This window comes from Aedes albopictus, chromosome 2, assembly GCF_035046485.1.
Source record: "Aedes albopictus strain Foshan chromosome 2, AalbF5, whole genome shotgun sequence".
Taxonomy (NCBI): domain Eukaryota; kingdom Metazoa; phylum Arthropoda; class Insecta; order Diptera; family Culicidae; genus Aedes; species Aedes albopictus.
The window spans coordinates 155604162-155621665 of record NC_085137.1 but is presented as its reverse complement, the minus strand read 5'-3'; the positions used below and the strand labels follow the sequence as shown (position 1 = coordinate 155621665).

Sequence of the window (17504 nt, the reverse complement as noted above, 5' to 3'; positions counted from 1 at the left end):
GAGGCACTCATGGAGAAATTCCTGCTGGAACTCTTGGAGGAATTTCTGGAGGATCTTCTGGATGAATTTCTGGAGGAAATCCTGGGGAAATTCCTGTGGGAGCTCTTGGAGGAGTTCCCGGAGGAATTCCTGGAGGAACTCCTGGAGGAATTTCAGGTGAAATTCCTGGAGGAATTTCTGGTGAAATTCCTGGAGAAACTCCTGAAGGAACTTCTAAATCCTGGACGAATGAGGAATTTCTGGAACAATCCCTGAGGGAGAAATACCTGGGCAAATGTATGGAAAAAATCCTGGAGAATTTTCTGAAGGAGCATCTAGAGAAATTCCTGGAAGAATTTCTGAAGAAATTCCTGGAGGAACCCATGGTGTGGAGCAGGAATGGTATGATGGTTAGAACACTTGACTATCACTCCGAGGACCTGGGATCGAATCCCACTCCCGACAAACTCGCAAAATGTGAGTTCTTCCTTCGGAAGGGAAGTAAAGCGTCGGTCCCGAGATGAAGTAGCCTGGGGCTAAAAATCTCGTTGATACAGATTGAAAAAAGGAACCCGTGGAGGTTTTCCAGGACGAATTTCTGGTGATATTCCTGGAGGAACTTCTGGAGGATTTTCTGAAGGAACTCCTGGAGGCAATTGGTTGAGTAATAACAGAAGGAATTCTTGGAGAAATTCCTGGAGAAATTTCTGAATACACTCCTGGAGGAACTTCTGGAAGAATTTCTGAAGCAATTCCTGGAGGAACTTCTGGACGATTTCCTGGAAAAATATCGGAAGAAATTCTTGGAGAAATTTCCGGAGATGTTCCTGGAGGAATTTCAGGAGAAATTCCTAGCTGAATTTCAAGTGAAATTCCTGGAAGAACTTGTGGATGCGTTCCTGGAAGAACTTGTGGATGCGTTCCTGGAAGAATTCCTGCAAGAACTTTTGGAGGAATACCTGGAGGAATTTAAGGAGAAATTTATCGATGAATTTCAGGAGGAATTGCAGGAGAAATTCATGGAGGCAATTCAGGAGGAAGTCCTGAAGAAATTGCTGGAGTAATACCTGGAAGAACTCTTGTACGTCTTGCTGAGGGAATACCTTGTAGGAATCCTGAAGAATGTCTTGGTTGATGTACTGGAGCAATTTCAGGTGAAATTTCTTAAGGAATTCTTGAAGCTATTTCTGAAGGTACTCCAGGTTATATTTTTTCCGGGAAGAAATATCGAAAAAAACGAAAGAATGTCTGAAGACACTTTAAAAGGAAAACCTGGAGGAACTACTGGAGGAATTTCTGGAGGAACTCCTGGAGGCAATGAAATAAGGAATAACTGAAGGAATTCTTGGAGAAATTCCTGGAGGAATTCCTGGAGAAATTTCTGGAGAAATTCCTAGATAAATTCCTGAAGGAACTCCTGGAGGTACTTCTAGATGAATTTCTGAAACAATTCTTGGAGGAACTTCTGGAGGAATTCCTGGAGAAATTCCTGAGGGAACTTTTGGAAAAGTTCCTGGAGGAATTCCTGAAGAAATTCTTGGAGAAAGTTCCACAGAAGTTCCTGGAGGAACTTATGGGTGAATTCCTGGAAGAATTCCAGAAGAAAAATCTGGAGAAACACCTGCAGGAATTTCAGGAGGAATTCCAGGAGAAATTCCTGGAGGCATTTCAGGAGGAAGTCCAGGAGAAATTGCTGGAGTTATACTACTGGAGGAATTCCTGGAAGAACTCTTGAACGCCTTCCTGGGGGAATACCTGGTAGAAATCCTGATTGAACTACTGGAGAAATTTCAGGTAAACTTCTGGAGGAACTTCTGAAGGGATTTCTGGAGGAACTTTTTGAAGGAAATGAATTTCTGGAGGAATTACAAGAAAATTCCTGGAGGAATTTCTAAATAAATTCCTTAAGGAATTTCTGGAAAAAATAATTTACGAATGAAATAATTTCTGGAGTAATCCCTAAAATGACTTCTACAGAAATTCCAGAGAGAATTTATGTAGAAATTCCTGGAGAAAATTCTTTAGAAGTTCCTTGTGAAAATACTGGAGAAATTGCTGGAAAATTTCCTTAACGAAATCCTAGAACAATTTCTGGAAGAATTTCTGGAGGAATTCCTAAATGAGTTCCTGGAGAAATTCCTAGAGGCACTCTGGAAGAAATTCCTGGAGGCATTCCTGAACGCATTTTTGGAGGAATTTTCGGAGGAATTCCTAGAGGAACTTCTGGAGGACTTTCTGGAGGAGCTCTTGGAGGCAATTGATGGAGGAATAACTGAAGTAACTCTTTAAGAATATCGTGGATGAATTTTTGGAGAACTTTCTACAAAAAATCCCAAAGGAACTCCTGCAGGAACTTGTGGAAGAATTTCTGGAAAATTCCTGGCGGAAATTCTTGGAGGGATTTCTGGAGAAATTCTTTTACATATGGAGGAATTTCTGGAGCATTCCCTCAAACAATTTATGGAGAAATTCCAGAGAGAATTTTTGTAGAAATTCCTGGAGAAGTTTCTGGAGAAGTTCCTGGAGAAATTGCTGGAGAAATTCCTAGGGAATTTTCTGAAGGAATTTCTAGAGAAATTTCTGGAAGAATTTCTGGACAAATTCCTGGCTGAATTCCTGGAGAAATTCCTGAAGGAACGTTTGGAGGAGTTTCTGGAGGAATTCTTGGACGAATTTCTGGAGGAACTTTCGGAGGAATTCTGGAGGATCTTCTGGAGGAATTTCAGGAGGAACTCTTGGAGGCAATTGATGGAGGAATAACTGAAGTGATTCTTTGAGAAATTCCTGGAGCAATTTCTGGAGAAATCCCAACAGAAATTCCTAAAGGAACTCCTGGGGGAACTTTTGTATGAATTTCTGGAGGTACTCTTGGAGAAGTTTCTGAAGTAAATCTTGTAGAAATTTCCGGAGGAACTCCTGAAGGAACTCCTGGAGGAACTTCTGGATGAATTCCTGGAAAAATTCCTTAAGGAACTTCTGGAGAAATTCCTGGAGGAATTTCAGGAGAAACTTGAAACTTATCGACAATCTAACAGTGCCGGCCGACTCAAGACACAAGAGACTCTCCGGCAATCCCAGGGTCGGCTAGCTACCGGGTAATCAAGGGCGGTTCGCGATACAAAAACACTACACCAAGAACTTTCACGTTACTTGTATAATTTTATTAAAAATCCTATTTGTTGAGTGTGCGTGTTGTTCTGTGTAATAATTAAGTGTAAATTTGTTAAGTGTAACCTATTCTACTCGGTGGTACCGGTACATACCGCTGCTTTCGTTGGTTGGTGGCGCGTTCGTTGGCCGACACAGCGACTCCTGTCCAGCTGTGCGGCCGGAATTCTCGTCGGATGGCAAGGCGAGCGGGGCCGGTACTCGGCCGACGGAACCAGCGGGCGTTGCTGGGGGGGGGATGCAGGCGTCTTCCCTCTTAGGCGCAATCGGTCGGCCGTGGCAAGGCCACCTTGGACGGCCGAGAGGGGAAATCCTCCTTAACGATTAAGGCCTTCGGCCTGAGGATGCGTCCGGAAAAAGACGGCAAAACTCCTTGACGAGTTAGGCGCGGAAGCCTTACGGCTTCGCGGGCCGACCCGTGTGCTGGACGGAGGAACCTATTAAAAGGTCCAACAAAAGAGGTCCTAAAGGACGGTACGTATGTTTTAAACAAAACCACATTAATTGAGTGCAGGGCAACTTACCTGAGCGCTTCTTTCCCAACGTTTCCTCTAGCAACCGCTAGTAAGGGGGGGGGGGGATTTCAATTTAACCACTGCACTGAAAACACGTCTTAGCACACGGACGCCTGATACAGAATCTGCCAATTTTAGGCAATGGCCGTTCTTTCTACTATCCCACATTCCGTCTTTCTCATCATTTCTTGCATTTGCTCGTTGCCTCAGCCATCTTCATGATTGGTAGCAAAACATCACATTTACAGCGGCACATGACCCTTTCACTTCTGTGGTATTTTCCTACTGTTTTACACAAGAAACGTGAAGGGTCCGACACACAACATAAAAAATCAAATCAAAAATCAACAATTTGTAACCAAACGGTTTCACTATCCACCACCCCGATGAAAAAAATGCGAAAGCACGAAGAGATTTTGCATTTTTTTTTTTTTCAATTTACTCTCTCAAGTCATCTTCGGCCGCCATCGGTTCGTCTATGTACAACAAACAATTCAAAATATTTACAAAACAAGGCAACAACAAATTTAAAAATCTACTAACACTACTACCGCGCGGTATCATAATTAAACTTGACTACAAATTAAAAATGTAAATAATAAAACATGCTAAATTTTCTACGTACGTGCACAAATAAACAAATTAAAATCGAAAAATGAAATAAAATTAAAACATGCAAAATAAATATGTACACAACATTTAAAAAATCTTATAAAATATCCCGAATTATGGGTAGACAACTCTATTTACACGTTGCGCAATGAAAACAATTTTACAACCCTATTTACAAATATTTACAACACATAGATCACATTCGATCAGCACGGCCGAATCCCCTGGCGGGATTGATTCGCCAGCGGGCAAACTGTTTGACACCATGTTTGACACCAGTTTGCAAATTGTCATGAATCTGTCAAAATGAACTGACACAGCATTCCTATTGTTCTCAGTGTTGTTTATGTTTATGCTGTTCAGTCGAGAGCTCATCGAAGTGAAAAGTGTTAAAGTGGCCTTTTTCGTGTGTTTGTGGTAAGTAATACGTACGTATGTGTATAAACATACCGAAGACTAATCTTGGTATGTATTGTGTCGTTTTCAGGTGAATGGATCCATCCATTCTTGGGTTTTTGGCCAATGCGACGGCAATCTTTACAAGGAAAGATTGGTCCATTGCCACCCATAAAGTTCCCGGGACAACCGTGATGAACATCTTGGCGGAGCAAGATGAAATCAGGTAAGTTCAGTGTACACTGTAGGATCATCAACCCATCTCAGGTGATTGATGTTTATTTTAGATTGGCCAATTAAAGCAAAGTGGGCGATCCCCTCCCGGCAGTTCTGCAGGTGGGGAAAATGAGGTGAAATGCTCAATACCTCGCATTTTCCGCCGGTCCTGCCAACCCCGGTATGGATCCCCGATGATAAATCATGGTAAGTTGGATCTATTTTTACTTGCATGCTAGCCTTTTTTCACGACCGATCGGTGTCTTTCATCCGTCGGCCCGACTAATCTAGGACTAACTGCTAACGATTCTCATAACAACTAACACAATCGACTAACAATTCCATAGTCCTTCGGTGTTGTAAAAATTTCTAAAAATGTTCTATTTTCTCTCTTTCCAGATCATCTTCCTATCAGCGATGTCTGCCGCCGGCGACTGGGGAAATGCTGGTACTCCCGCGCCTCACCGGAGATATGGCAAACTGCCGAAGATTTTGGAAGTGAAGAGGAAATAAAAATAAACTTTTTTCTTGATATGATAATTTAGAAGTATTTCTTTTTCTTTTTATTGAAAGAATATACCTTTTGGGGGGTTCCAGGTGTGCGTCCGGAACTGGGATTGTTTGAAGAAGGGATGGGTTCCAAAAATCGAAGTAGGTTTTCGCTGCACAGTTCTTTGGCCGTAGGTTCCGCTCGAAGATTTAGGTTGGCCTTTTTCCGGATCTTGAACGACCGGGTCTGCTTTCGGAGGGATTCGGGGTTCGAAGTTTGTTGTTTGGAAGTAAGGAAAGCTTCACCAGGTAAGTCTCGGGGAAATTTCGATGAATGAAGCACCGACTTACTGGTGTCAAATTCGGGGGAAAAGTAACCGGAAGAATAGCGTGACACTGGGCTCCTTTTTGTTCCCATTTCTACCTGAAGCAGGTCTTCCGAATCAGATTCGGGCTCGCTGAAGGACATTTCGTAGTCTTCGGAATCGGAACTAGGTATGATCAACTCGATCTCTTCCTCTGGTTCTGATTCCGGCGCCCTGTATTCGCATGTCGCGCTGGGGGGCAAATAGCGAGTGTTGGAAATAGTACAATGATTTCCTCCAGTGCTTTGTGAGTCCCGAGTTCTGCGTGCCGTACATATGAACGTTTGCCATTCTCTCACTCTCTGGCAGCTGAACCCAGATGTAATCAGTTGAGAATGTTTACTGGCAGGATCGTTTACAAATATGTGCACAGGAGTGAATTAGTTAGCTTTTTCAATTAGTCTTATAAGTGCCGGTATACTTCTATGATACCTTTATGAATCGAGAATTAAGATTAGGAGAAACGCATCTTGGGAGATTTGTAATGTCACTGAAATGTAAGATTGTGATGATTTCGTTGTAATTTATGTAAATAAATCTTGAATTCCTTGCAGTTTTGAAGCTGCCGATACAGTAAGAGCTGCTGTCAAAAGGTTTCATTCTGTCCAAGAAGTTGCGTCCCTAACAGCGAGAATTTGCATCGCATGTGACGATGTTCATGTCACGCATGAAGATATAAATTATACGCTTGATTTTTATGACGTCTGCTGGCATCATCACCCCCGAAGTCCTTTGCTCCCGAATGGTCGACAAAGTCTCTTCGAGGTCCAGCTCTAACTCCTCTAGCGGGTAGTTAGGATGCGTCGAGAGCAACGGACGAGGCATTTCGAACCATTCCTCTAAGTCCGACTCGTCCGCATCGTACGTCGACGGCTGCCAATTGATTGGGTGATAATTGGTTTCAGCCTTTGCTCGTCGTTTGCGAGTCATAATGAGAATCAGTGTGTGTTGTGGATGAGTAAAAATAAAATCATAAAACAATGGGACGGATCAAAACAAACATGTTAAAATAAATAGTGCGCTATTGTTGTCATGATTGATTGGACAAGTAGGTAAAGTAAAGTTCAATTATGATCTATGTTTGTACAATGCTTAAACGGATCACGAAACACAAAATTTGCCAACATCAACGAATTTTTATGCGGTAAAAACGAGAATCGAGAGCAAATGTGTCCGTGGTGTGCTCAGGACCTCTTTTGAAGCAAAAGCTTCGATTAATCACAAATTGCTCACCTTAGTTTAGGATAGTGCGTAAGGGGCGAGACATACGTGCAAGCACGTATCCCTGCCACCTCCCGTCGGCAAAAATCGTTAGATTTTTGTATGCTACTTCGGTCCCTTGATTACCTTTCGCGGACTTTTGGCTGGGTGCCAAGTGAAACTAATCGGTAAACTATCTGTACCAGGCCGACTCAAGACGCAAGAGACTCTCCGGCAATCCCAGGGTCGGCTAGCTACTGGGTAATCAAGGGCACTTTCGCGATACAAAAACTAAACACAGGAACTTTCACATTTCTTATGCATTTATTAAAAGTTTCTAGTTGTGGCGTGTGCGTGTTGTTATGTTTAATAAAATTTGTGTTAATTTGTTAAGTGTGGCCTATTTCTAACGTTGGTACCGGTACATACCGCTGCGTTGATGGTGCTGGGTTCGGTGGCCGACACAGCGACTCCAGTCGAGCTGTGCGGCCGGAAATCTCGCCAGATGGCAAGGCGAGCGGGACCGGTACTCGGCCGACGGGACCAGCGGGCGTTGCTGGGGGGGGGGGGGGGGATGCCACCTTGGACGGCCGAGAGGGGAAAGCTCCTTAACGTTTAGGGCCTTCGGCCCGAGCTGTACGTCCTCCTATGAGGACTGATGTTCCTTGACGGGTAGGCGCGGGAACCGTTCCCGGTTCCACGGGCCGAGCCGTGTGCTGGACGATAGATTTTTTTGAGGTCCAAACAAAAGAGGCCCTAGATGACATAAAACATGAAACATATGGCATTGATAATGCACGAAACTGATTTACGTGAACGTTAATCTGCCCTATTATCCACTTAGCATCTGCTAAGGGAAGGGGGGGGGGGATTCTAAGTACTGCACTAATTATCACTGCACTATTAAAATGTACGTCTTCAGCACACGGACGCCTGATTTTTCTGCCTATTTTTCAGCAATGGCCGTTCAAATATCTTCTCCCATATTCCGTCATTCTACTCATTTTTGTCTACCGCTTATCAGCCATATTCCATCATTGGTAGCATATTACAAAATACAGCAGTACGGGACTCTATCACTACTGTGGTATTCCTACTGTTCTTACACAAGAAACGTGAAGGGTCCAACAAACAACATAAAATACAAAACAAAAATCTACAATTTGTAACCAAACGGTTACAAACTTATCGATGAATTTCAGGAGAAGTTCTTGTAGGAATTGTTCGTCTTCCTGATGGAATACCTTGTAGAATTGAATTCCTGGAGGAATTCCTGGTTGAACCACTGGAGAAATTTCAGGTGAAATTTCTGAAAGAATTCTTGAAGTCTTCTGAAGGCATTCCTGGAAGAAACACCGAAAAAGATAACGAAAAAATTTCTGAAGAAACTATTGAGGAATTTCTGGAAAATTCCTGGCGAAAATTCCTGGAGGAATTTTTAAATAAATTTGTGGAGGAATTTCTGGAGAAGTTCCTGGAGATATTTCTGGAGAAATTCCTGGAGAATTTTCTGGAGGATTTTATTGAGAAATTTCTGGAAGAATTTCCGGAGAAATTCCTGGAGGCACTCTTGAAGAAATTCGTGGGGAACCATTGGAAGAGTTCCTGGAGGAATTCCTGGAGAAACTTCTGGAGGAACTCCTAGAGGAACTTTTAGAGGAATATCTGAAGGAACTCCTAGAGGCAAGTGATGGAGGAATAACTGAGGGAATTTTTGGAGGAAACTCTGGAGGAATTCCTGGAGAAATTCCTGTGAGATCTCTTGGAGGAGTTCCTGGAGGAACTTCTAGAAAATTTTCTAGAGGAATTCTTGGAGAAATTTCTGGAGAAGTTCTTGGAGGAATTTCAGGAAGAAGTACTGGAAAAATTTGTGAAGAAATAACTGGAGGAACTTTTGTACGACTTCCTAAGGGAATACCTTGTGGAATTCCTAGAAGAATTCCTGGTTGAATTACAGGAGGAATTCCATGTGAAATTCCTGAAGGAATTCTTGAAGCAATTCCTGAAGGTACTCCAGGAGGCATTCTTTAACCTACTGAAGGCATTTCTGTAGGGAATACCGAAAAAAATTCTGAAGACACTCTTGGAGGAGCTATCAAAAACATTCTGTATGCGATCCTGAAAGAAATCTTGGAGAAACTTCTCAAAGAATTCCTTTGGGAACTTATTTTGAAATTTCTGGAAGAAGGATTTGCTGTGAAAAAAACTCAAAAGGGAATTCTAATTCAAATTTCTCCACGAAATAACGACAGGGATTGATTTGAAATGTATCAACGGTAGCTTGTTTGTTCAGCAAACTAATCGTTCAAATTTGTTCCTCAATTACGCCAACATTTTCGTTCATCAATCTTAAGTCAGCTTAGCGTTGTCTCGGAACGAAATCCTATTCGACATCCTAAGGATCATCCACGCGGTATCATACATACGTGCCCGGACAGGAAGACAGCCGAATCTAATTTTGAACGTGTACTGCATAGGGAATTACTAAGCCCCCTCACCACGTTTCCGCCAGTGAGTGTAGGTTGACTCAAGCTCTACATTTATAAAATTCGGCGTGCAATTTTTCCATCTATCCATTTGGGGAATCCAAGGCTCGCGCACGATTGGTCCCACACGACACGAGTCGCGTCGTCGACACGTGTGTGGTGCGTTCTTTCCTTCCGATAAAAGCACCTAATCTGTCTTGTTGCAGAAGAGGCAGGCAGACACAAACGACCAAGATGACAACTTTGGTGGTGATGATGATACTGCTTATGCGCTGTTGGTTCCGTTCGGCGAGTGCCAACCCATTCTAGTGTGCGGCACCTTTTATCATTGTCAGCGCATTTATCGAACTTTCCGCGAATGCGGGTGCTGGCGACGACGGTTGTTCCTTCTCGGTATGCGGAACACGTGGCGATTGGTTTGGTTTACCTTTTTGAATTTGTCAGAATGGTTTTGAAATTGTTCAATTTACTTACTTTCCCCAAAGACTCAATAGATCGCGTGAGGCTCATATAAAGAGGGCATTGGCATTTGAATGTGGCATTCAACGATGATGGGTAAAAATAGCAAGCAAGACCCAACCACACCAACGTTGATCGACCACATTTTTCTAACTGTTACCTCTGACGATGACGACGACGACAACCGGCAGCGAAAAGTTGGCCCATTTTCTCACTCCACTACTGCTGCCGGCTGGCACGCCGTACGGTCGATGTCATCAAAAGTGGACCATGGCATATAGTGGTGGAGGAGATGTTGAAAGGTGATAATATAGTAGTGCAGGACGCGGAGATTGAGGAAACGTGTGTGCAAAATGATACATATTTGATCAATCGAATTGATTAGGTCTTGCTCGTGGCTCGGTTGTCGGACACGGTTCGCTAGTTGTCACCGTTCGCTTTAGTACCGCACATTCTATAGAGGCTGCCGGTGGTCGTCAACAATAATAATGCGAAGATGGAGGACCCGATTCCGAGAGAAAAGCTTCTGCGATAAGATGGATGGCCGGGTGATGGAGTACATGGTTGCAAACCGTAGATTAAAAACGTGATCTCATTTTGATTGGAAGATTTGTGGAACTGTCAATTAATAGGATAACCATACGTTGATGGGAGAATATTATGGGTTCAATCCCTGACCCGTTCTTTTCATTCTGTTTTGTATCTTTCTGTCCAATTGCTCTATACTCTCCTCTCTATATGTATATGCAACTCATACATATATATTCATACTAGCAGACCCAACGTGGCTAGCCACGTTCCTAAAAAAGAAGTTGAAGAAAATCCAAGAATCTCCTGGAAGGAAAATTTCTAGAAGCTTCCTTGAAGGGTAATGTATCAATGCTTATACGAAATATTTCACTCAGCATGGTGCATCGCTTTGGAAAGCGCCAGAAGGTATGCTATTTTGTATCTGAAGTCAAGGCATGAATTTTCTTAGGTCATGACATTTTCCTAGGAATAGTTGTGCGAAACCTTCTAATTGACACATGATAGAAGTTTCTATAAGACAGGGTACCCGGGTACCCAGCGCCCATTTAAAAAACACGGTGTAAAAAATAGCAAAAAGTTTGTCGGACACATAACGGTTAAGGAATTTCTGAAGAAATCCTCAGAAGAAACCCTCTAAGGAATCAGGAGGAATTTACAGAAGGCATACAAGGTGGAAAACCTAGCAGTTGTTACTAATGAAATCCAAGATTGTATTTTTGGCGTAATCCAACGATGAAATTTCTGTAATAATCTCCAGTTAAGGCATTGGATCACCAATCCGGAGACGGTCTGTTCGATTCCCGTTGCAGGCGAGACAAGTACCTGGGTGTTGTGTAACATTGTACTTGTCACATGATGTACAATTTCATGCAATCGAAATATTTTGTTTTATATTTTCAATTGATGTGTATTTTAACTTAAAGCTAATTCTACACATGAAAAAGGCAGGCAAAGAAAGCCCTTCAATTAATAAGTGTGGAAGTGCTCAAAGAACACTCAGTTGGGGATAGACAAGCCAAATTTCAGTTGGAATACCTATAGATTCATGATGAAGCAGAAGAATCTCCAGAAGGAAGTTTCTGGAGGAATACCCAAACGGACATTCTGGATCACGGGTTCCCAACCGGTGGTCCGCGGCCCCCTGGGGGCCGTGAAGCCAGTCCTAGGGGGCCGCGATGTTACCAAAAAATTGTAAAATTCTAATTCTATTTTGTGCAAATTTTCAAATACAAATTTTAATTTTGTATAACGCCATCCCAAAAAGCCACAATTTTAGGAACAAATTTTCAGTATAAAATGGCTTCAGAAGAAAAATTTTTCGGTTGCGCCGCTATTTTTCAGCTATGACTCAAATTAAATGTACATAATATCATTGTCTACTAAATGTGAGTGTCGAATAAAAAAAAACGTATCATTGACCGTCGAAACCCCCTCCCACAGTAAATTTCAGGCTACGAAACTCGGTTTCATTCATTTAATTCAACTTTTTTCTAAAAAAAACATTGGGGCGCAGATGTTTCGACAATTCTTAAAGGGGGTCGCCACCTCAAAAAAGTTGGGAACCCCTGTTCTGGATGAATCCTCAGAAGGAACACCGAATAAGGTTCCTAACACAATAAGCTAATGAAACCTCAATTAATCCACCTAGCGACCGGTAATGGCGCCTTTCTCGTGCCTTCGAAACCCCTTTTCACAAAACTCAAGTGACATATTGATGAATATCGCACTTTCAAACGTTTAACAAAAATCCATTACATGGCACCTGATTTGATTCGCTTAACTGGCTTTTGATGTTTGATCACTAAACTTAAAAAAAAGCCGCTCTCTTGTATTTTGAGCCGCTCTTTTGGATTTAAGTCCACAATCTTGGATATTCTGATCGCCAGTTTTGGACCCTAGACTTCTTCCACATACCAATACCCGTAACGTGGGTAGATCACCTTATAATGGTGCGTTACGGTGTAAGATCTACCATACCATAACAAATTTTGATTTCGTAATTCTCCGGCTTGGTTAATTATAAAATTATAAGATCAAAATTTGGTTAACTTTTTTGTGTTTTGTTTGATTTTTGCATTTTGTTTTTTCACTACGAGTACACACACAAGTTGTAATTGTAATGTAGTTCAATTAAAATTCTATATAATATAATAATAATAATATTTATTATTTCAGGTGAAATCAGGTAATTGGTCAACTATATTTATAATAAATTATATTTAAATAACATGATACTAGGGATTTTGGGAGGGGTAACCTAAGGAAGCGAAATGAACTGGTTTCTGGGCAAATTTTCGTGGGCTGGCCAGACTTTGTCACGAGATAACAACCATCGTGTTGTCTTCCGAAAGTTTCCAGCGAATTTGGCTTACTCTGCTACAACAAACCATCAGGTAGATCATTCCCTTCCGATATGACTCTGCAGCCATAGGTAATCCGTGCGCTAATGATGGTGGGTACTCAATCATCATCATCATCTAGAATTCTTCCGCATACCAAAAATACCCATACTGCATGGCTTTAGAGCCTGAAACTCCATTAAACAACCGCCATCTTGAACTTGGAGACGTTATCTTTGATTTTAGACCTCCACCTTGGATGTTCTGCCCGCCATTTTTGGGCTCCAGACCGGATATCTGCTTCATATCAAATATATAAAAAATTCATGATTTTGGAGCCTTTGACTGCCGCGATCTTGAATTATGTGCCATATTGGATATTCCGGTCGCCATTTTTTAATCCAAACTTCTTCCCAATACCAAATATACCCATTTATATTGTCATCTGGAATTTAGGCCGCCATGTTGGATCGTTTTTTTTAATAATTTTTTACCTAAGATGTATAAAACGTGTAGAATGCGATGGATCTCTTCAGTCGAGTCAAGTACAATACACGGACCATCTTGGATATTTTGTTCGTCATTTTTGGACTCTAGACATCTTCCCCATACCAAATATACCCATATTGCATGGTTTTAGAGCCTAAAACACCAATAAATAGCCGCCATCTTGAATTTGGAGGCGCCATATTAGATTTTATACCGCCATCTAGGATATTTTGGTCGTAGTTTTGGACTCGAACATCTTATGCATTCCAAATGTACCCATATTGCATTGTTTTAGAACCTAAAACACCAATAAACAACCACCATTTTGAATTTGGAGCCGCCATATTGGATATTTTGTTAGTCATTTTTAGACGCCGGACATCTTCCCCATACCAAATATACCCATATTGCGTTGTTTTAGAGCCTAAAACACCATTCAACAGCCGCCATCTTGAATTTGGAGCCGCCATCTTGAATATTAGGCTGCCATCTTGAATTTTGGGCCGACACCGCGGAATTTGTGATCTCCAGTGTTGATTTCCGCACAAAATTCCTCAACCATGCTTAAGGTTTCAAAAATCACCGCAGTTTGATGTGTCGCATGATGGGGCTTGGTTTAGTTTTATATACGGACAGTTCTACAGGTGCTGGTCCGGATCACTGAAATGGCCATAACTCCGGAACGCCTTGACCGATCCGTACCATTTTCAATAGCGAACAATGCGGTAAAATCACCGACGAACCGACGTGACAGTGGTGATTCAAAAGTGTCCCCCCCCCCCCCCCCAAATTTAACGGTCGACCACCGAAGCGAGCGATCGCTTCTGTCAAATCAGCGCAGACGCGAACCGTTTCCTATATGAACACACGGGGGTTCGGTGTCGAGCTATCAACCCATCGCGGGCCGTTATAGAGGTGGCGATAGTGTTCGCTTATTTTTCATCATGGCGTTGCGGACAACAAATTTGAATTTATTTGTTCTAGCTGTCACGTCGGTTCGTCCGTGGTAAAATTCCGGTTCGATTCGAGCTATAATCTGAAAAATCGGCCAATGGGAAGTGCCTTAAAAGTGCACTTACACATACACACATGCATGCACACATACATGCACACATACAGACATCATCTCAAATTATCGAACTGAGTCGATTGGTATATTGATCTTCCGAGCCTTTTTTCGAAAAATCGTTTTTTTTAGTGAACATATAGCCTTTCCAGTACACTTAGTGTACGAGAAAGGCAAAAAGTGGCGTATACGTCTTTCATGACATCATGGGTGGTTACTTCTCATTTATTTAAAGCTTCTTCAATTTGCCACGATGAACTTTACATTTTCAGTATTTCCCAGAGACATTCCTTTGGGAACTCATTGAACTATGAAAATCTCGTCCATAATTAATTCAATCATATTATCATACGCTGCATACATTATACCAAGCATACCTTCCTTCCTAACGAACCTATTTAAATGGAGCCCCAATCCAATCAATGTCTTGACCTAAATTGTCGAAGCAATTTCCATCTATTAAAATTCACATTTTCAAAACGGCTCAATAACTGAGCAATCTTCAACCTATTCTTCTCTATCCGCACAGCTCCGATATTAAATTCCCATTTTCCGAAGCCTCCAGTTGACCTGGAGAAGCCACTTCTAGCCACTTCTCATCCACCCATACTTCAGTATTCATCCCATCTAGTTTGCACCACACCACCGGTGATGGTACTACTCCACACACAAGTCTCATAACAAAATCTATTGTTATCCGTTGTTATTAGACGTGTACTTTTAGTGGCCTCAAAAGCTTCAATGGTGCAGACGGACTCAAATCCCCTGTTCCTGGCAAACCAGAAAACCTCTTACCACGTGCAGCCCCCACACACACTGGTCGGTCACTCATTTCAGATCCTCCACTTGTCTATATTGTGATGGCATATTCAACTTTGGCCCACTATATGACTCTATGAGTTGCTCTGCTGTGCACTGTTCTCATTTTTCTGTCTATTCCTCTTCGGTGCCGAGTGCGATCTTATCGCGATGGCAGGACTGTATTAAATAGCACATAATCTTTATGAATCCAGAAAAATTGGTGTTTCATATTCCTAATAAGTTTTAGAAATAGTTTTTGGATGATTAGTGTAGAAGATCCAATGAGTAAAGTTTTAAATTAAAACCATCATAAAACTAAAAGATAATCGCTTGAGATTTACGACAGTTCTCAGAACTAATCCAAATAAAATTGGTTTACTTGCGTTGCCTTTAAGCTGAGAAATGGTTTCATTACGTTTTGCTAGAGCACTTGTTGTTACATATAAGTCGATGGTAAAACTTCCCGAGCAGAAGGGAATAACAACAGCATAAGGAGCTGTGTTATTTGCGCAAAATAACTGAATAATAAAATCGATTGTTTTTAAGTTATTACCATAACATATTGTGTTATAAACTTGTCTGTCATAAGCGGCAAAATAACAAATTCCATAACAAAAAAATGTTCCTGGAAAACCATTTCAATAACTTGTTTTGTTAATTTCAATAACAACTTAATAACAGTGAATTCGGAAAATATTTCAATAACAAATTTTGATAATAATATGTTATTGATAATAATCGGAGAGCAGAATTTGCTATGATACCAAACTCGTTACTAAATAAGTTATAATACCTATTATATAAAATTATGTATTCGCTTTGTCTCACAAACCCGCCAATAACATGAGGTTCATCACTCTGACGTAAGAAATATTTTTAAATGATCGAAAAATACTATATTCAGCTTTTAATTCATTCTAAGAGATTTGAAGTCAAGATATTCGAACTTTAGTCATTTCTATATTATCAAATACGACGAGCTTCGATTTCCCCCTGTAACTTATAAACTGTTATACTTTAATTGTTTTCGAAACACGTGTGACCCTTTTTTTTGCATAGAAACTGAAGAATTTTTAGAATGCTCAACAGTTTTGCAGAAAATTTTTGGGATATTGAAAATATTGTGCAGATTATTACAATATTCCTGGAAAGATTGTTTTAATTCCTCCGATTTTTCCCTGGATTCAAGAATTATGTCGAATATTCCTCCTAGATTCCACAAGAATTCCTTCAAAAATTTTCCTATAATTTCTCCTGAACTTCCTCTGATGATTCCTCTAGGACTTTCACCAGAATTTTTTGCAATATTTTTTTTCTGAAATTTCTCTATTTATTTCTTTAAGGATTCCGTCAAAAACTCCTTTAATGTTTATCAAATGACTTTGTCATAAAATTCTTCCAAAAATTTGTCAGCAGATTTGGTAATAATCTTTTCCATAAATGACTCTAAAAATCTTCCAGAAATTTCTCCGAGAGTTCTTTGACGGAATCTTTCATGGATTTTCAAAGACTCCTCCAGAAATTCCTCCAGAATCCTGCATAGAATCCCTTCAAGGGCTACTTCAGAATTTACTGTGATCATTAGTCCTGAAGTTTATCTTAAGATTTTCTGAAAATTTGTTTGAGGATTTCACCATGAGTTTTTTCGAAGGATTCTCCAGGAATTTTTCAAAAGATTCTGTTAAAAATCCAAATAATTGCTCTGAAGAATTAACTTCGGAATTTCTAAGAAAATTGCGCCAGTAGTTCTCTTGAAGACTTCTCCAGGGATTTATCGAAAGGTTCCTTTAGAATTTCCAAGTGCTTTTCCGAAAATTATTTAAGGAATTCTTAAAAGGAGTCGTTCAGGAATTTCCTTTTTAACTGAATACAAAAATGGAACAACAAAAAGGGACAGGTCATAATTGTCGAATTGTTGCTGTGATTTCAAAACTTGTTACTGTTGCGCTATTGTTGATAGGTTGATCAATAGTACAACAATAACTAAACTTGTACTTCAACAAAACTTGTTATTTAAATGTAATTTAGTTAATGTATATCAATAGCTTGATTATAACAAAATGAGCTTGTCTAACAAAAGTTGTTATGGAAAAGCTATGCCTTGATAATTTAATAATAACAAAACAAGATATAAAAACAGGTTATGTGATTTCGTAGTTATCAACTTGCTATTCTCATCTGCTCGGGGTGACGACAATCTCTTAAAACCGCTTATAAGAGAAATACTTAATAAAACAAAAAAAGCACTATTTAAGAAACTACACTCTGGCTGTGACCCTGCCCATAACACACACGTCGAACAAGAAGGCCCATCGATAACTTATTGCAATTGCAACTAACTGCTGCTGTACTGCTGTCCGCAGACGGAAGACCAGATACCCAATCGCCATATC

General features: G+C 40.8%; 1 protein-coding gene and 1 long non-coding RNA gene across 2 annotated transcripts; one reads left to right on the top strand and one right to left on the bottom strand.

Annotated features, from left to right (window-relative positions):
• The first annotated feature begins 4498 nt into the window (after window positions 1-4498).
• LOC134285927 (uncharacterized) lies at window positions 4499-5424 on the top strand. Its single transcript, XR_009996807.1, has 3 exons — window positions 4499-4896; window positions 4958-5093; window positions 5286-5424. It is a non-coding gene; the product is annotated as an uncharacterized LOC134285927 (long non-coding RNA).
• A 2-nt stretch (window positions 5425-5426) lies between these two features.
• LOC115257647 (uncharacterized) lies at window positions 5427-6874 on the bottom strand. The gene is made up of 2 exons (XM_062847482.1): window positions 6373-6874; window positions 5427-5951 (listed from the first exon to the last, which is right to left on the bottom strand). The coding sequence occupies exons 1-2, from the start codon at window positions 6668-6670 to the stop codon at window positions 5428-5430; spliced, it is 822 nt and encodes a 273-aa protein (XP_062703466.1). The 5' UTR covers window positions 6671-6874; the 3' UTR covers window position 5427.
• Window positions 6875-17504: the final 10630 nt, after the last annotated feature.

Bases quoted from the DNA above. Each gene is read 5' to 3' on its own strand.
- LOC115257647 (XM_062847482.1), bottom strand. From the start codon at position 6,670: ATGACTCGCAAACGACGAGCAAAGGCTGAAACCAATTATCACCCAATC. The intron at 5,952-6,372 runs CTCGCTGTTAGG...CTATTTCCAACA, and splicing joins CGTCACATGCGATGCAAATT to CTCGCTATTTGCCCCCCAGC.